This window comes from Sus scrofa, chromosome 1 (genome assembly GCF_000003025.6).
Source record: "Sus scrofa isolate TJ Tabasco breed Duroc chromosome 1, Sscrofa11.1, whole genome shotgun sequence".
NCBI classification, from domain to species: domain Eukaryota; kingdom Metazoa; phylum Chordata; class Mammalia; order Artiodactyla; family Suidae; genus Sus; species Sus scrofa.
Window position 1 is genome coordinate 206,875,145 of NC_010443.5, and position 21,345 is coordinate 206,896,489.

A 21,345-nucleotide genomic window follows, 5' to 3' on the forward strand; every position below is an offset into this window, starting at 1 on the left:
TCAGAACAAGGATCAAAAAAGTAAGACTGGAGAGGAGTTCAAAGATCGAAAGTAACAGTTAAGAGTCATTAATAAGTCACTTAAAGCTAGGTTATTAGAGGAAGAAGATCATGTTTCAACTTTAAAATAACTGTCAGTTTCACAAATTTGAAATTATTCTGTGGTATTTGTATTCCTTATAAATGCACAGAAAACTAAAAATCAAAGTTAACTATGCATTATCAAATATTCTTGTTAACCATTTTTAAGATAAGATTATAAAATCACATTTAAAGATTTGCCCAGAGTTTTTACCTGTCAGATACTGTTTGACTTTATTCTATTCCAGAATTCACTCTAACAATAGAAGTAATCATCTTTCTATTTCATAGGAGTCAAACTAGCTATTACCTATAAATTTGCTGTTAGCATATCTCTCTTTCCTAGAGACATTCTTATAACTGAATCAAGGGTTTCTCCTCTAGATCTTGATTAGACAAAATAAATACATATGCTATTTTTAGCAATCAACAAAATAAAAACAGTATCTGCAAGACTTCCATTTGAATCTAGAGAGGGCTTTAGTTATGTTTGGAAACTAGGTGATAGTAAAAGTTTGACTCATTGTACAAACATTCATTAAGTGCCTATTGGGTACCAGGTACTGTGATAAAATAAAAATTAAGGAGACAGAATTCCATTCCTCAAGGATCTCAAACTCTAGTGGCATAATTAATCTCCAAAATACATTTCCTAGCCTCTCATTTATCCACAATGTCTTGTTTCTCCTGTCAATTGCTAAACCGCCTTCTTTCTTTGCCAGAGAGTATTATGTTAATCAATCTCAAACCTTTATCTTTAGCCCTGACTTTTCTCCAGAGGTCCAGATTCATGTATCCTGCTGATCACTCCACGTCACCTTCAACTGAGTATTTCCAAAACAAAACTCATCATTGTCTCCCTTTTTCACCCTAACAAAAAGAAAGGAAAAAAAAAAAAAAAGCAAAAAGGTCCGCTTCTGTTTTTGCTTTCCCAGCATCAGTTAATCACAATGCTCATCGTGGGAATCACCCACCCCTGCTTTTTACATCCCCATAGGCCATTTTTCTAAATAAGTTTCATATCCTTTCTTCTGACACCACATATCATCTCTATCCTGGTCCAAACTTTCACCAGCTCTTACCTAGCATCATGGCTCTTAACATCACCTTCATTTCTTACTATTTCCAGTCTGCAAATCTGCTCACCAGAGCCCCAATTCAGTAAGAAAATCTGACCACATCACCCCTCTTCTTAAACCCTAGTTTAGTCTCACTGTCTCCATAATAAAGATTCCAGGTTCTTAAAATGGCAAAAAAAAAAAAAGTCCTTCCATGACCTGGCTTCCACCTGCCCCATTCAGCTTCATCTCTTGTACTCTCCCTGCACTTAGTGCTGAACAGAGGATATCTGGCTATTCATGCCTCCATGCACCTGCACATGCTACCCTCTCTGCTGAAATGTCTTTCCCATCTTTCCTCATACTTCAAAGCCCCATCCAGGCATTAATTTTCTCCTAAGAAACTTCCAGCCCACCCTTGGGTTTTCTAAGTATGCCTCATAGATGAATAACTATCAAAATGGAAGTGGAAGTACATTTTATGAATGCGTATTTATCATAGGATACTGGAATTATCTGTGTCTCTACCTTGAAGAAAGGGACTATGACATACATATTTTTGTTGCTGTTACTGTTGTTGTTTGCATGTATTTCCCCAAAGGCTGGTACAGCTCATGGCCCATAACATACACTCAAAAAGCATTTGTAGGACCTGACTATTTACAATAAAAACTGTATTTCATGATGAATTAGAGGTTTTAAGTAACTTTATTGTACAAGTAAATCCAAAAGAGTGTTATCAAAAACTTCTGTGACTTCTTAAATCACTGGTTTCCTATCATTTTCAACTTTATAAATTTAAAGGATTTATATATGCAAGGTATTCCAAAGTCTTTTTGAGGTTTTGGATTGTGACCTTCTGTTTTATCTTTTAGCCACTTTTATTGAAAAGGTATCGGGACATTTCTCGTAAATATTCAGAGTAATTTTAAAATTCGTAGTATGCTATGATCATACACAGGAAACACTTGAGTTAGTCCTTTCAAACTTGTAGGACTTAAGCATCTCCTTCCCTCCCTCTCTCATCTCTTCTCTTCTCTTAAGAAGCCAGCCATAATGCTTATCCAAAAGCAATTAACAAACGACTACAGAAAATGTTCAGATTCTTCCCACTTTCCAACTTTACCGAAATATACATACTTTCACTTCCAGCTATACTAAACCAAGATATCTGTTAGTATCCAAAAAATACTTAGTTTTCTCATACCTGACCCTAAATAATCCAGACATTATCCTATCTATCTAGTCATTACCCTATTCTGAAAATTAATTTAATTATTTTATTTCCCTCTTTTTGTGACAATATAAATAGTTAAACATGCTTGGAGAGGCTCTTAATTATTTAAAAATTTCAATTCATGACAGGATATATTATCAGTAATATTAGAAGCCTACTGTTAAAATTATTAGGAAAATAAAAGTATATGATTTTAGGGAGTGACATTAGCAAAAATTGCACAGTAAGACACTCCAAAAGCCAGCTGCTCCGCAAATGCAGTTGAATAAACTGGAAAAATTTGTTAGAACCAATTTTTTTCAGAACTCTGAAAATTGCCTGAAAGTTTACAGTAACTAGGCAAAGTCGTAAGAAAAAGCAACTGAATCTTGGTATTAAAGGAAATCTCTGTCAAAACACAGATCACTAAGTTAACAGAACAGAAAGTTCAGTAGCCACACAACTAGGAATATCAACCTCACAAAATAGTTCAGAAAGTCAATAAACAAACAAAAACTACTAGAATAAACAATAATAACAAATAGTAGGGTTGGGGAGAATCTGATTTCTACAGTTTCCACATTTTAATATTCAAAATATTTACTTTTCAATAAAAAAATTATGAAGTATATAAAGAAATAAGAAAACAGAAAAGAAAATAATACGAAAAACAGAAAATAATAGGAACTGTTCCTGAGGAAGCCTAGATATTGGATTTATCACACAATGCCTTTTTACCTTTTCTGAATTTATTTTAGCACAGACCAGCAATTAAGTATAAGATTCTTTGTTACCAATGATATTGTTGAAAATGTGTCCTCAATATCCTTCATGTTTTTCTTGAAGTAGAACTGATTTACAATGTCACATTAGTTTCAAGGGTATAGCATGGGGATTCAATTATACATATATATATATATGTATATTCTTTTCTGGATTTGTTTCCCTTATAAATTATTACAAAATATTGAATATAGTTCCCTGTGCTATATAGCAGGTCCTTGTTGGTTATCTATTTTATATATAGTAATAGGTAAATGTTAATTCCAAACTCCTAATTTATCTCTCCCTCTTTTTGTCCTTTTCATACCATAAGTTTGTTCTCTATGTCTGTGGGTCTAGATCTGTTTTGTAAATAAGTTCATTTGTATCTTTTTAACATTCTACATATAAGTGATATCATACGATATTTGTCTTTATCTGGCTTACTTCAGTTAGTATGATAATCTCTAGATCCATTCACATTGCTGCAAAAGGCATTATTTCATTATTTTTAGGGCTGAGTAATATTCCACATATATATTTGTGTGTGTTGTGTGTGTGTGTGTGTGTGTGTGTGTGTGTGTGTGTGTGTGTGTGTGTATTTAGGTTGCTTCCACTTCTTGGCCAAATGGTGCTGCTATGAAAACTGGGGTACTTGTATCTTTTATGATTAGCGTTCTTTCCAGATATGTGCCCAGGAGTGAGACTGTAGGATCATACGGGAACACTATTTTTAATTTTTTAAGAAATCCCTATACTGTTCTCCATAGTGACTGTACCAATTTACTTTCCTACCAACAGTGTAGGAGGGTTCCTTTTTCTCCACACCCTCTCCAGTATTTATTACTTGTAGACTTTTTGATGATGACCATTCTGACCAGTGTGAGATGATACCTCATTGTAATTTTTATTTGCTTTGCCATAATAATTAGTAATGTTCAGCATGTTTTTATGTCCCTGTTGGTCATCTGTATGTCTTCTTCAGAGAAATGTCTTTTAGATCTTTGGCCCATTTTTTGATTGGGTTGTTGTTTTTTTGATATTGAACTATATAAATTACTTGTAAATTTTGGGGATTACTCCCTTGTCAGTTGCATCATTTGCAAGTATCTCTCCCATTCTGTAGGTTGTTTTTTTGTTTTGTTTATGGTTTCCTTTGCTGTGTAAAAGCTCTCATCTATAATTATGTCCCATTTGTTTACTTTTGTTTTAAATCTCAAATAAGCAACCTAATCTTACACCAAAAGCAACTACAAAAAGAAGAACAAACAAAATTTAAAGTTAGTAGAAGGAAAGAAATCATAAAGATCAGGGCACAAATAAATGAAGCAGAGACAAAAAAAAAAAAAAAGAACAGATCAATGAAACTAAAAGCTGGTTCTTGTAAAAGATAAATTGATAAAACTTTAGCCAGATTCATCAAGCCAAAGAGGGACAGAGCTCAAATTAATAAAAATGAAAAAGGAGAAGTTAAAACCAATACCACAGAAATACAAAGGATCGTAAGAGACAAGCAACTATGTGCCAATAAAATGGACAACCTCAGAGAACCAGACAAATTCTTAGAAAGGCACAATCCTACAAGACTGAACCAGGAAGAAATACAAAATATGAACAGACCAATTACAAGTACTAAAATTGAATTTGTAATTAGAAAACATTCAAGAAAGGTCCAGGGCCAGACAATTTCACAGGCAAATTCTATCAAACATTTCGGGAAGAGCTAACACTTATCCTTCTGAAACTATTCCAAAAAATTGCAGAAGAAGGAAGCAACACTTCCAAACTCATTCTATAAGGCCAGCCACAATATTCTGATACCAAAATCAGACAATGATACCACAGAAAAATAAAATTACAGACCAATTATCACTGATGAATATAGATGCAAAAACCCTCAAAAAAATACTAGCAAACTAAATCCAACAATACATTAAAAGAATCATATATTATACCCAGGGATGCAAGGATTTTTCAATACCCACAAATCAATCAAGGTGATAAACCACATTAATACACTGAAGAATAAAAACCATAGGATCATCTCAAAAGATGACAAAAAAGCTTCTGATAAAATTCAACACCAATTTATAGTTAAAAACTCTCCACAAGTGGGCATAGAGGGAAACTACCTCAACATAATAAAGGGCATATATGACAAACTCAGAGCTAACATCATACTCAATGGTGAAAGTATTTCCTCAAAGATGCCCATTTTTGCCACTTTTATTCAAGATAGTTCTGAAGCCCTAGCCACAACAAGTTAAAAAAAATAATCAAATTGGAAAAGAAGTAAAACTGTCACTGTTTGCACATGATATGATACTATACATAGAAAATCCTAAAGACGCTACTAAAAAACTACTAAATCTCAGCAATGAAAAATAATGTTGCATGTCACAAAATTAACACACAGAAATCTGTGGTGTTTCTATACATCTAACAACAAAGATCAGAAAGAGAAATTATGGAAACAATTGCATTTACCATTGCATCAAAAAGAATAAAATACCTAGGAATAAACCTGCCTAAGGAGGCAAAAGATCTAGACTCTGAAAACTCTTAAAACGCAGATGAAAGAAATTCAGGATGACACAAACAGATGGAAAGATATACTGTGTTTTTGGACTGGAAGAATCAATATTGTTAAGATGACCGTATTACTCAAGATCACAGAGTTAATACAATCTACAGATTTAATGCAATCCCTACCAAGTTACTGATGGTATTTTTCACAGAACCACACACACAGAAAAAAATGGATTTGTATGGAAATACAAAAGACCCCAAATAGCCAAAGCACTTTTGAGAAAGAAAAACAGAGATGGAGGAATCAGGCTTCCTGACTTCAGACTATACCACAAAGCTACAGTCATTTAAAAAGTATGGTACTGGCACAAAAACAGATACAGAGCTCAACAGAATAGGACAGAAGGCCTAAAAATAAACCCATGCACTTATGATCAATTAACCTACAGCAAAGGAGGCAAGAATATACAATGAAGAAAAGACAATCTCTTCCATAAGTAGTGCTAGGATAACTGGACAGTTATATATAAAAGAATGAAATTACAACATTCTCTAACATCATATACAAAAATAAACTCAAAATGGATTAAAGACCTAAAATTAAGATTTGATACTCTAAAACTCTTAGAGAAAAGTACAGGCATAACACACTTTGGTATAAATCACAGCAGCACCTTTTTGGATTCATCTCCTAAAATAATGGAAATGTCACACAATGACTTTAAATCAATTACTTCAAATATGCTTAAAAAGTTAAAGGAAACCATGTATAAAGAATCAAAGGAAACCATCAAAGTAATGCCTTTCAAAATAAGAAATACAAATATATAAAAAGAATAAAAAGGAACCAAAGAGAAATTTGACAGCTGACATATTCAAAGTGCTAGGGGAAAAAAAAAAAAAAACTGTCAACCAAGAATCTTATATCCAACCAAAATGTTCTTCCAAAATAAAAGAGAATGTAAGGCACTCCAAAATAAACAAAAACATGAGGGTTTTCGTTTCAACTAGTCCTGTCCTAGAAGAACGGCTCAATAAAGGGAGTCCTTTGGTCTGAAATGAAAGAACACTGAACAGTAACTCAAGTCCACAAGAAGAAATCAACAATACCAGATAAATATAAAAGTCAGTGTTAATTAATTTTTTTAATTTGTAACTTTTTTTTTCTTTTGGGGCCGTACCCACAGCATATGGAAGTTCCCAGGCCAGGGGATGAATCAGAGCTGTAGCTGCCAGCCTACACCACAGCCACAGCAACACAGAATCTGAGCTGCGTCTGCAACCTACACCTCTGCTCACAGCAATGCTGGATCCCTGACCCACTGAGCAAGGCCAGGGATCAAACTTGCATCCTCATGGATACTAGTCGGATTCATTTCCGCTGTGCCACAACAGGAACTCCTATAACTCCTTTTTTTCTATGATTTAAAAAAAAAACTACATCAAACAATAATTATCAACTATTTTTATGGTACACAATGTGTGAACACATAATTTAAGACAACATAGAAGGGGATGGAGCTATATAATAGGAGCAACATTTTAAATACTATTGAAACTAAGTTGGTAGTAATTCAAAACAGACTGCTATAAATTATGGTGTTAATTGTAATCCCCAAGGTAATCACTAAGAAAATAACTAAAAATATAAGTAAAATGAAAAAGATAGAAATCAGTATTATACTACAGAACACATACCTAACACAAAAGAATGGAGGAAACATTTTATATATAATTAATATATACAAATTATATTAATATAATTTTATATAAAAATTTACATATGTAAACAAAATATAATAAAAAGGAACATGGTATAAATCTTTCCTTCTAATTAAATGTCAGAAATTGGCAGAATTGATTTTAAAAACCATGATTCAACTATATGCTATCTATAAGAGAATCATCTTATAAACAAAGATAGGTTGAAAGTGAAAAGATAAAAATGATATTTCACAGAAAAGGTGACTAAAAGACAGCTGGAGAAGCAATTCTAGTATCACACAAAATATACCTTAAGACAAAATTCTTTATAAGAGACAAAGAAAGACACTATGTAATGATAAAATGGTCAATACACCAAGAAGATATAATTTCCATATATACATATACCTAAAGAGAGAATCCTAAAGTAAATGAAACAAAAACTGATGAAATTTAAGGGAAAAATATTTCAACTGTTATAGCTGGAGACTTCAAAATCTCACATCATTAATGAATAGAACTATACAAAAGATCACCAAAGAAGAAGACTTAAAAAGCACTAAACCAATTAGACAAAACAGACATATATAGAATATTCTACACAACAGTAGAATATACATTCTTTTTAAATATATGTCTAACATTCTGTAAGATAGACCAAATTCTGAACCATAAAATAAACTTTAATAAATTTAAAAGAATTTAAATTTCAAAAATTCTATTGAAACCACAAAGAACTGCCTTAATACTAAATAGCAAAAAGATACCTGGAAAATAACCAAATATTTTAGAAATTAAACAACATAACCTTTTTTTTTTTTTCCTTTTTTGGCCAAGGATGGAGTTCCTAGGCCAGGGATCAAATATGAGCCTAAGCCACAGCTGCAGCAATGCTGGATCCTTAATCCACTGTGCCAGGTCTCAGATAAAATCTGCCTCCTAGTGCTCCCAAGAGGCCACTGATCCCCTTGTGCCTCAGTGGCAACTCCTAAACAATATAACCTTAAAGAGTTAATAGGCCAAAGTAGAAATCACAGAAAAATTAGAAAATACTTTGAGATAAATGAAAACAAAAACATAACATACTGAAACTTAACGGAAAGCAGTGACAGAAGTGTACACATGGAAATCTACAGCTTAAATGCCTACATTTAAAAAGATCTTAAATCAATAACCTAACCTTCTATGTGAGGGAAGTGGAAAAAAAAAAAAAAGATCAAACAAACTCATAGCAAACAAAAGGAAGGAAATAATAAAGACTGGAGCACAGATAAATGCAATAGAGAATAGAAAAATAATAAAGCAAATCAAGAAAACCAAATCTAGTTCCTTGAAAAGATCAATAAAATTAACAAACCTTAACTAGACTTACCAAGAAAAAAAAATGATTAGTAAGTTACTAAAATCACGATTAAAAAGGGGGACATTACTACTGACCTTATAGAAATAAAATAATTCTAAGAAAATGAATAACTTTATTTCAAAAAACTATATAACCTAGATAAAAAAAGAGAAATTCCTAGGAGTTCTCCTTACGGCTCAGTGGTTAAAGAACCCAACTAGTATTCATGAGGATGAGCGTTAAATCCCTGACCTTGTTCAGTGGGTTAAGGATCTAGCGTTGCTGTGAGCTATGGTGTAGGTCACAGATGTGGCTCAGATCCCAAGTTTCTATGGCTGTGGTGCAGGCCAGTAGCTACAGCTCAGATTCGACCCCTAGCCTGGGAAATTTCATATGCCATGGGTGCGGCCCTAAGAAGACAAAAGACAAACAAATAAAAGAGAAATTCCTAGAAACACATAAACTACCAAAACTGGCTCAAAAAGAAACAAAATCTAATAAATCTTTTACAAAGAAAGAGATTGAATCACTAATCAAAAAAAAAAATCCAACAAAGAAAACTATAGGACCAGATAGCTTTATTGGTGAATTCTAGCAAAAATTTAAACAATTAATACCAGTATTTCTCAACCCCTTTCAAAAAATTTAAGCAGAGGGGCCAATTCTTAACTCCTTCTATGAGGCCAGTATTACTCTGACACTAAAGCAGAACAAAGTTGGAGGTATCATAAGAAAACTACAGATTAATATTCCTTATGATCATAGATGCAAAAATCCTTAAAAAAAAATACTAGCAAATCAAATCCAGCAGCATACTCAAATAATTATACTCCATAATGAAGACGTATTTATACCAGGAATGTAAAGATGACAACATATATAAATCAATCTGTGCAGTAAACAACAGAATGAAGGTTGAAAAAAAAGATCATCTCATTTGATGCTGAAAGAGCATTTGAAAAAATCCACACCCTTTCATGATAAGGAAACCTCAAAAAACTAGGAACAGAAAAGAGCTTCCTCAATCTGATAACAGATACGTATGAAAAGCATATTGAATGGTGTAAGACCAAAAGCTTTCCCCCTAAAATTAGGAACAACACACAAGGATGTTTGTTGTCATCACATTATCATCTAGTTCTAGCCAGGTAATTAGATGAAATAAGGAAGGAAGGAGGCAGGAAGAGAGGGAGAGTGGGAGGGAGGGAAGAAAGGTGTAAGGGAGGAAGGCAGAAAAGGCATCCAAATTAGAAGAAGTAAGTAAAACCATCTTTAGTTGCAGATATCATAATTTTATTACACAGAAAGTCCTAAAGAATTCAGAAAAAACTGATTAAAGCTAATAAATTCAGCAAAGTTGCAGTATACAAGATCGACACACAAAAATCAGTTATATTTCCATATGTTAGCACTTAGGAGCCAAGATATGAAATTAAGAACATAATTTCATTTACGATGGCATTTCAAATGAATGAAATACTTAAGAATAAATTTCAACAAGTGGCAAAACTTGTACACTGAAAACTACAAAATATTGTTGAAAAATTAGAGATCTAAATAAACAGAAGACATCTCATATCACAGATTGCAAGATTTCATATTAAGAAATCAATACTACCCAAATTGATCTATAAACCTAAAGCAGACATTCAAAATTCCAACTGTCTTCTTCAGAAATAGACAAGCTGTTCCTAAAATTCATATGGAATTACATGGGACCTTGTAAAGTCAAAACAGTCTGGAAAATAGAACAAAGTTGGAGGACTCACATTCCTTGATTTCAAAATTTCCTACACTGTTACAATGATCAAAACAATGTAAGGATAAACAAACTGACATAAGGATAAACATATAGATCAATGGAATAGAGGTGAGATTCCAACAATAAACCCATTCATCTATATTCAAATGATTTTCAATGAGGGTACCAAGATTACTGAATGAAGGAGAAAGAACAGTCTTATTAATATATAGTTCTGAGGTAAATGGGCACCCATGTTAAATGAAGTGGATCTTTGCATCATACCATACACATAAATTTACTCAATATGGACCAAAGACCTAATTTAAGAATTAACACTATAAAACTCATTGAAGAAAACAGGGGAAACCTGACCCCCTTGCTGTACAGTGGGAAAATAAAAAAAAAGAAAAGAAAAGAAAACAGGGGAAAAATCTTCATGACCTTGAATTTGGCAATGCATTCTTAAATCTAACAACATGAGAAAATAAGAAAAAAACTGGACTTTATCAAGTTAAAAACATTTGTTTTTCAAAGGACACTATGAAGAAAGTAAAAAGAACTTACAGAATGGGTAGGGGGTATAGGAGTGACTGCTGAATGGCTACTGGGTTTCTTTTGAGGGTGATGAAAATATTCTGGAGTTGGATAGTTGTGACAGTTGCACAACACTGTGAAAATGTATTGAAAGCCAATGAATTGTACATTTTTAAATGGTTAAATGATGATATTTTAATGTTTTTTTCCAAAACACTAAAAGTAGTTGAGAATTCAACTAAACACAGAAGTGTGTGTATTAAAAAATGCACCTCATGAAAAGCTGCAATATTTTGTTTTTCCTCCTTGTCTTACTTTTCTTAACTCTGATAATCTGAAGATAGCCTTTAAAAAGTTTCTTAATAAAAAGTTAACTTCAGCCTATATTGAAAACAGCCATAAATAAAATACATTTAAATGCAATTAAAATAAAACTTCTGCTTCTTTGAAAAAAAAGTATATGCTTTTACATAAAAAAGGCTGGCCTTCTTTATTAAATACTATTAGCCTCCCATGGTATGTAAAAAATAATATACAGTCAATTGCTATGTGTAATATGGTTTTAGGATTTGAAAAGCTGAATGTAATGTGTCAAATTTTAAAATTACCAAATATCAAAAAACTAACTGCTTTTCCTAAAAATAAACATATTTAGTTTAAGTTCTTTAAAGTAAAAGAAAATAATATCTACATGAAAATAAGTCCTTTCTATTTGATTGCTATGTCACAAGTTAGTATTAAAATTCAATTCAGCAGGTTAAAAATTAGTTTTATTTTAGAATAACTGCTGCATATATTGAAAACACATGTGCTTAAGAAATGAATAGCTATACTCTTTGACTATGTAAACTATGCTAAGAGTTTGGATGTAACCACAATCATTTTTACTGTACCAAGAGAGAGCCAGGACCCTCCATCTGTACCACTCTTAGTTTCCCCAAGACAGCAAAATATCACTGGACAGTCCAAGGTGGCCAGAAAAATAAACCTACAAAAATCACTGGACAGTTCACAGTGGCCAGAAAAATAAATCTGAAATTCTTGCCTGAAGACAGGTGGGTGGAACCTCCCAGAGAGCATCAGAGCGACACCCTGTGCCGCCTCTACCATCACCGATTTGTTTTCATTCAAACATCGAGGAAAAGAGAATTATCCCAATGATCAATTAGCCTTTCTTAAAATTTCATTTCAACCTTGAAAAGTAATTGATAATTTAAAAATCACTATACAAAAAAATAAAAATAAAAATCACTATACATATAGAAACTTTCAAATATGTAATCAAAATAATTAACTAGTACCGCTGAAAGAAGCCATAAAACAAAAGCAATCTGCAGTGGCTGTAGGCCAACTGTGCTGACATCTTTCTTTCCATATGACACAATAGTCAAAAGAACTGCAAATGAAGAACTCTATGACTCTAACTGTCCTGTTGCAATCAGTCTTTATCATATTTAAAATATATATTTTGCTGTTCTCATAGAAAAGCATTAATGTAAGACATTTCTATTTCATATTGATGATGGGTTTTGTCTGATGTCAAAGTCCATTCTCAAGAGAGCTGCTATCCAACATTATTTTCCTCTAGCTGGGAAGATGACAAAGGATTTCAAAGGCAACATTAACCAGGATAAAAAGGTATCCCATATACATGACATAATTGATTTTTTTCCTATCCAAAGCCTCGCCACACACAAGAAAAAAAAATCTAACCAAAGATGTCTCTTTTCCTATAAATCTAAATTTCATATTTCTAGCATGTATGAATTTGATGTGATTATACTGAAACAATACTGACTGGCTAAACTTTTTTAAATGGGAAGGAGAAGAAATCATAGTTCCAAACAATATTACTTAAAAACAGCACTCAGAGCACCGGTTGTTGTTTTTTGTTTTTTTTTTTGTTTGTTTGTTTGTTTTTTTCCAGAATGCCTTTGGTGATAGGAAATAATGCTAGTCACTTTTCTTCTTCTTTTTTTTTTAAGCTTTTTAGGGCCACACCTGAAGCATATGGAAGTTCACAGGCTAGGTGTCGAATCAGAGCTGTAGCTACTGGCCTACACCACAGCCACAGTAATGCAGGACGCGAGCCGCGTCTGTGACCTACACCACAGCTCATAGCCATACTGGATCCTTAACCCACTGAGCAATGCCAGGGATCAAACCCGTGTCCTCATGGATACTAGTCAGGGTCATTACCACTGTGCTACCATGGGAACTCCCAATAATGCTAGTCATTTTGAATATCAATGAATATAGAGGCCCACTCTTTCTAAAATGTTAAAATGTATTAAATATTAGCTTGTTATTTACTATCTCCTTAACAGGATTAGTTTTTAGGATTTTTTTTTTTTTTTTTTTTTTAAGGCCTGTGCCCTCAGCTATACAGAAGTTCCCAGGCTAGGGGTCGAATCCAAGCCAACTGGCCTACACCACAGCCACATCAACATGGGATCCAAGCCACATCTACAACCTACACCACAGCTCATGGCAATGCCAGATCCTCAACACACAGAGTGAGGCCAGGGATTGAACCTGCAACCTCATGATTCCTAGTGGGATTCGTTTCCCCTGCATCACGACAGGAACTCCAGTTTTTAGGATATTTTAAGTGATTTTAAAACTATATTAAATAAAAAATCTGATTCACAAAATTACTTTAAATATGATCATTCATAAATTTAATATATTTTAAAAGTACTAGGTATTTATATTTCCAAGAACTTGCCTATTAAACAATAGAAACATATAAATAACATTTCTCTACTTTTAAATAATGAAATAATGACATCTTTGAATCCGCAGTGCTAACACAATACACAGTATTAAGTCAATACTTAAGATATTAAGTTGTCAGTGATATCTTAATATGCTTATGTTGCTCATCACTAAAAATTAAAAGTCAATTTATCATGCAGAAGTAACCTAATTTAAAATAATAGACTATTAAGTATATTCAATTTCTACTTTAAGAATACATTCTTATAAGAAGGTAAATTACAACTTGAAAAACATTACTGCCTAGTTAAGGTATACAAGTACTGCCAAATACAATACATTATGTCTCTCTAAATATATATGTATATAGGATAGAAGGTTTAAGAGTGGTGAGAGGTTAGACAGTGTGGTCAAACATTTTATCATTTTGAGACATGTAAGAATCTTAATGACCACCAGTTCACTCAGCAAAGACCACAAATAACTCAAGTACAATGATACCAGTTTGGGGAAACCACTGTTTTCATAGTTTTAGCAAGTACAAAAAGTGAATTCTGAAAGAAGTTATACAATATAGCACTGTCTAATACAAATTTTCAGTCATTTGGAAGCATACTTTTGTTAATTTATTTTTAACAGTGAATTAAAGTACTTTGTGGTTAATAGAATTAATGACTAGGATAACTGTGTCATAATACAAATTGAACAATATTGAAGAAAAATTACAGTACCTTATGAAGCATATTTTCTACTGTTCTCATATGGTTAGCAACATATTCTTTGTCTCTAGAAACAAAATGAAGATTACGTATTAGTAAAGCCCAAGCTTTATTCCAATTGCTACCCATTTGAGTATGATTCACTACTATTGAAAAATAAGGTTGGTTTTCATTTACTCCTTCTGAAAGTGTAAAACCTAACCATATTCACTGGTTATATAACCACTTAGCTCTTATCTTCAGTTATATAACCTGCTATAAATTAGAGGGAGGAAAAATCTTACAGATATCTTCAAAATTTAAAAAGAGTGAAAAATAAAAGAAAGAAAAAAGAAATCATGATTACATTATTGATTTAAAATGTGCTGAAAGGTTAGGCTTGTGTCCTTTTTGCTTCTAGTGAAAAAAAACTTTAGAAATCTTAGTAGTGGAGGTATAAATGCCAGTTCTATGCAAAATATTTTCCTTTCTACATAGGCTTTTTGTGCTATAATAATTACATAAAAATCCTCTATAGCCTTGGTTAGAAATATGCCAAGTTACTATTTCCTTCTAGAGCCCTGTATTTGAATTTAACTTTTATAGTGAAATTAAAATTTTGGATGAAATAGCTGAAGACAAAAATTCAATGGTGAATTACCAATTAAAAACTATAAATATTTAGTGTTAGAACATGTGTCCATGGTCACAGATGATAGACATGACAAATTCCTAAATTAGCAGCAGTTCTGAAGACACAATATGAATCTAGAGGTTTTATAACCTGTTTTCATTAATATTAGAATATTAAGTGCTCTGAGATGTAATAGAAATTACCTAATTCAAGCTTTTCATTTGACATGAGGAAACTGAGATCAAATAATGACAGCAAAAAGGCTGATTTGGTCAAATATACATTTTTAAATGACAATTATATATACCTAGTATGGTAGTGCCATGTTATGGACCTTTACAATTTTCCAAAAAATGTATAGGTGGGTATTCAAACATGCCAATATTCTGGCATTGTGCAAACTCATTTTTTCATTATTATAATTATGTGAGCCATTTTCCAATCCACCGACAAAGCTGTGGACATCCCCGGATCTCAAACTGCCTGTTCTGTGATTTCATTTACAGACTACATTTATATTTCATATGTTATGCTTAACAAGAGAGTTTGTCTCCAAACATTTTAAAGTTACATACATGTATATGCAAGTAAAAATACATATATATGTATTTGTGTGTGTGCAAGTATAGGAATCCAGAATTCCACCTTTAGAAAACACTGAGTTTATTAAAATTAGATGTTTCTTTAATCCATAAATAGATTTTCTTTAAACCATGCTGTTGTAAAAAGGACTGTCTTAAAGTACTCCATGAAATTTGATGTGAAGAACAAATAAAAATACCCAAGAGAACTGTTCAATTTGAACTTCACAGTGTATGTCAACTTGATTACCTGGTAAAAGGAAAAACATTCTCATCACATTTACATAGTTGCCACTCCAAAAAGTGCATATTTTTTTCCATTTAACATATCTGAGTACATAGCTATAAAATTAAATGAATTTTCCATGATCAATGTGTTTTATTGCACTCAAAAAGATGCTATGACATACATGTTGATTACATACTAATATTTCTTTATGGCAATGTTACTTGTAAGATTAGTATATTATAATATAGGCAGAAGAAAATCTGGGAGGCAGTGGGTCAGAAAGGGATGAGCAATATGTGAGAGCAGAAACTATTCAAAACTTTAAAGTCTTACATCTCGTATTAATGAAAACATGGTTTCAAACATGTAACACTACAACAGAGCCTAAAATACACAAAATTAGAGGTTATATAGAAACTGATTCTTTTCTAAGGTTTCTCAATAAAATATACATTCAGTAGGTTGAGTTAAGAGTTTTCTTTTTGAGGATATATCAGAGAATTTCAAAGAGAGACAGCTGTACTTTTGTTTTCTAACACTGTATTATCCAGGGCTAAAACCCAGAGCATGAAAGTAAGAATTGATCTTTTGTCTGTTTTAAGTGATCTCCCCAAGGTCCAAATGCTCACTTGGCTGCCATGCGGAGGGCACTCTCTGCATCATGGATGTTCTCCTCCAGTCGACGCTTGTCCTGCTCCAGCTGGGTAAGATGTCTATTGAGCTGACGCAGAGATTGATCTTTTCTTCTCAGCTCCATCTTTGCCTCGGAGAGACTCTGCAAGCAGACAGAAAACAGAGTTACTTGTCAGCCCTGATAATTAACTTCAATTTATGCCATAGGCTATTAAACAAAGAAGGATACAGACTGACTGAGAAGTAGACTTGGGTCATTACACATCAAGGTTTCGCAAATTTTCTGTAAAAATTTTACATACTTACTAATTAGAAATGATGGAACTGATAAGATTTTGAAAAATGTTCGGCTGCAAAATACAACTCTTTTATTTTTTAAAATACTGCAAGGCGAATGCATTTTATTCTTACTAAAAATATCTGATTATAAAAACCTCAGGGTGCATTTTCTTTTAACGATAAGAAATGAAGATTTCAATGGGAAAAAAACACATAAAATTTAGAATCTATTTAAAACAAGAACATCACCTGCCCAAAGCATATGAGTGATCGAGAGGAAGGTGAATTAAGATACCTATAAGAGAATGTGAAACCCAAGATTTAAGGGTGCCACTGCTGTCTTTATAAATGCCTCTGTAGGTTAACAGTTAGGTTGCTGTACACATCTCAGTGAACAAAACAAACTGGACTACAAAATAAAATTCACTTAGTTCCCATAAAAAGTCTCATGTCAGAGATAACACAAAAGTGATCAACATGTTTCAATAGAGAGAATTATAAATAATACTTGTATTTAGAATTACATTTTCTAGTCACAGAAGTACAAAACTTGTTGTTGATCTCTGCTATGTGCTTTAATCTGAAATAGTCACTCAGCACAAAAATTTCAAGATATAAATATATGACTTTATCTTGGAACTTTAAGGCTAAAAGTCTTAGGTCAGAAACTCTTAAGTTAAAAGAATATTTTTTCTATACCTATTTTAAATTCTAGGATGTAAAATAACATGGCAACCAGAGGATCTCTTAGCGCTAAAAATCTTCTCATTTCTCTATGAAATTTCTAGAAGATGAGTTTATCAGTTTTTCAATTAAGTTTGTTGAACAGTGAGCTAAATAACTGGTTGCATACACATATTTTTTTGTCTAAGAGTTTAGCCACACATTAACACCCCCAACCATACTTCAAATACCCAGTAAAGAACAACCAAAATACAACAATTTCTCGTTTAACATTCTTCTAATAGTATTATTTTAATGCACTTACAATGGGTTGTATTAAAAACTCAAGCTGCTGGCATGGAGCTAAAACAATTAATTCACTCTAGACATTGGAGAATTGAAAGCAATCACTGGCTAAACTACATATGTTAAAATGCTGAAAAAATTAATTTAGTGTTTTTTTAAAACAGTCAAGGTGCTTTAGACAAGTACAAGTCAAAAAACTAAAAATAAAGCAAACTATGATTACTTTGTAGGTATTATATTTTATTTTAAATCTTTAGTATTAACAGATCTTCAAGAACATCCCACTATGGAAACAGTCACTAATTCAAACCAACTTTAAAAAGACAACGTAGTAGATTTTAAAAGTCATGCTGAACCTACTTATTTTGTGCCGCTGTTAAGATATTTAAAGGCACTGAAGTATCATGAGATTTCTTTCTTTAAAAAAAAATAAATCCCATTTGAGTCCTTTTAAAGCCAATATTTCTGACATTTTTCGGGTAATAAAAAAATGCTATCTTTCAGATGTGAAGATAAAATTAATGATCCACCTCCAGTTACACATAAAGCTTGAGTTCTTTTTCCAATAGAAATAATAGATTTGTGCCAATCTATTCAAATTCTCTTGCTCGGTAATTCTTAAGACCAGAGATGTATATTTGTGAGGGATATTCAAGGTATTGACTCCTGCCTTATCCAGAATGAAGCTCACTAGTCCAATCTGAGAGAATCCATGACCGCGGAATCACCATAAAACCACACGACTTTTCGGCAATTCTATGATACCCTTCCAAAGAAGATATAATTCAGAGAATTAGAATCACTGCTGTATATCTAAATCTTCTAGTTCCCATTGGCTTTCATTTTCACCTCTCAGGAGCAATGGCATAAGCACCACCAAACTTTTCTAAAGCTTGCACTATTTCAGAGGCATAGCTGAACAGCCTATTCTAAGACTGAAATTACAGGTAACAATCAAAGAAATGGTGTAAATTAAGTGATATGGTTAACACTTCCTTAGTGTGAAAATGAAGAGATAATAAAGTTTTTGAAAAAGTAATCACAGTTACATAACTCATAGATACAAAATTCTCATTTTAAAGAGCTGAGGGATATCACAATAGAGTCGATTCATCAGTAGATCTTACGGTTCATGATGTGTGTAAAACATCAAGACATAAAAAGTGATTTGATACTATGTCTTTTCCCTGATATTCACCTTTTTTGTCTTTGGTGACAGAAGTAGAATCCTTAAAAATTCTAATTCTGAGCTTTAAAGAAAGAAAAACATATTTACATGTGTGTCTATGTATGTGTATCATATATATACATATGTACCTATACCATATGTAATATACATTATACATATATATAAAATTTTAAATTCAGCCTTTTGTTTCTCCTGTCCAGATTCATCTAATTAAAACCCATGGTAAACCTTATGGACTCTAATATTTCCAACCAAATGACTGAAACCAGGAGGGTGTGCCTCTAGGCAGCAAGGCAACAATGATAAGCAGCAGGTTAGCCACTAATTTCTCAACCAGGGTAGATTGTGAAAGTGTGATGCTCTGATATCCAAGAAACTGTTCAGGAGAGAATAGGATAAATCAAGTTTAATAACTCTGCTCCTAATTGTTCCCCCAATGCTCAACTCTAATTACTTGGAGAACTCTCCTGACTGTCACCTGATATTAAGTTGTTGGAGGCTGAGCCTGGAACAGCAAGATAATCAATAAACATTTAGTGGGGAGAAGAATGAAGATCCTGTTAAGCAGTGGGAACCTGCAGCACCCAAAGCCCTTCTGCTCATGAGAAAACCTGTGGGACAGCCATAGTGATTGCAAAGCAATAATCCAAAGCACTGTTTTTAGGCCTTGAGGCCTTTAGGCAACAGTACGTTTGAGGAAAAAAGGTTAACACGGTCACCCTAATTACAGCCCACTTTCACATACTTCATATATAAGCGAAGACAAGCCAATTAGGTAGAAAGGAAGATAAGGGAAGTTTTATTTGTATACTAATTAAACCCCTGATGAAATTAAAGGAAAAACATACAGCTCTGTAATTGTGTCTGAGAAAGGTCACTTCAGGTTCAGTTATCAGAACAGCACAGCCTTGAGATATTTCACTTAATCCACAACACAGCCCTCATTTTGTACTCAGGTCTTAATATTTACCAAAAAAAAAAAAAATTCAAAGCCTGATATTGCATTTATCTTTAACTGTGTTGTGAACAATTTTAGCTATTAGAAAGTTAATGCTAAATATGATAACAAGAGTTTAAAAGAAAATATTCTGCCTACGCAAGAACCAATATTATAATATTACTTATCAAACATTTCAAGTTTTCAATTTAAATCCAAAATGTTTTAAAGTAGATTTTTACAAAACCTCAAGCTGACTATTTCAGAAGCTATTCTGCAATATATTTATTGCATTTCTTTTTAGATAATGATATCATTGCTCATAGTCCAGGAAAAAAAGCCAATGTTTTCACTAAACCACTCCTAAAAGAAGACATTTTTTTACATCTGGTTCTTTGCCTAAGATGGTCATGAAAAGCTATTTAGTACTAATGAAAGTTGGCAGGAAAAGTATGGGCACCAAGGAAGTAGTTAAGTACAGAGAAAGCTTAGGGACAGAATATAGGGTAGATGTGAATATTAAAATACCCACACATTTTTCAAATGTCTTTTTTCTTGTCTATAGTTGCTCAAGTTTCTATAATAAACATGTGTTACTACTGAATAAGAATACAAATTATTTTAATTCATACATAATTTCATATTTCTATAGCTTTAAACATTTATTAAGGTTAACAATTTTTTCAAATTAATTGTGAATATAAATTGAAATGCTATTACTCTGCACCTATGAAAACATTCTGAACAGTGGAATTTTTTCAATAACAGCTTTATTGAGATATAATTCACATACCACATAATTCACACTTTTAAAGTGTACAATTCAGTGTGTTTCATTTTATTCACAGAGTTGTGCAACCATCACAAATGGAGGTCTTTTTTGAAAAGAAATTCTTTAAAAAAAAAAACTTATCAAAACAATATGGCAACCTAAATGTAGCATGTCATTATTTCGACAAGCTCTAATTTTAAATGACACAGGATATACGAGGTTTATAATTAGTTCAGTAATAGTTTCAAAAGTAAAAAATTTATAATATGAATTCCCTGAATTAGAATATTTGATGAATAAATGCGGTGCTTAGTACAAAAGTCAGAGTTACCCAAGGAACGTACACAACTCCCCAATTATTATTTCCGAATGTTAAGGGAATCATGCAGCAGAGTTCTTTCTCGTAATGGTACAGTACTGCCCTGCTTTAGACCATTAGGCCAGCTAGGAAGACCAAGCCCCAGGAGATGCTGCTTTTATAGATTTTCTTTTGTCTAATGGGAAATATCTATGGATCCACATTCCTACAGACTAAAAGCTAATGGCTTATTCAATTTGGTATAAAAGTTAGTCATACAAAATGAAAGGCAAGACAACAACACAAGTGTTTTAAGAACTAAGTTACAGTTCCTAGGTTAGGAAAAAAACATCCCTAACATTTTTTTTCTAAAAATGTACTACCATCTGACGGTAACTTCTGAATAAACCCTCCTGGACTGTGATAATTTGGTAAAACA

At 32.6% G+C, this 21,345-nt stretch overlaps 1 protein-coding gene across 1 annotated transcript in view; it reads right to left on the reverse strand.

Moving 5' to 3' along the window:
- CCDC171 (coiled-coil domain containing 171) overlaps window positions 1–21,345 on the reverse strand; it is a 354,732-nt gene that overhangs the window by 86,822 nt on the left and 246,565 nt on the right. The window contains exons 23-24 of the mRNA XM_021063474.1: window positions 16,459–16,604; window positions 14,419–14,473 (exon numbers count right to left, since the gene is read on the reverse strand). Coding sequence (XP_020919133.1) covers window positions 14,419–14,473; window positions 16,459–16,604 — 201 coding nt within the window. The remainder of the gene's footprint in view (window positions 1–14,418; window positions 14,474–16,458; window positions 16,605–21,345) is intronic.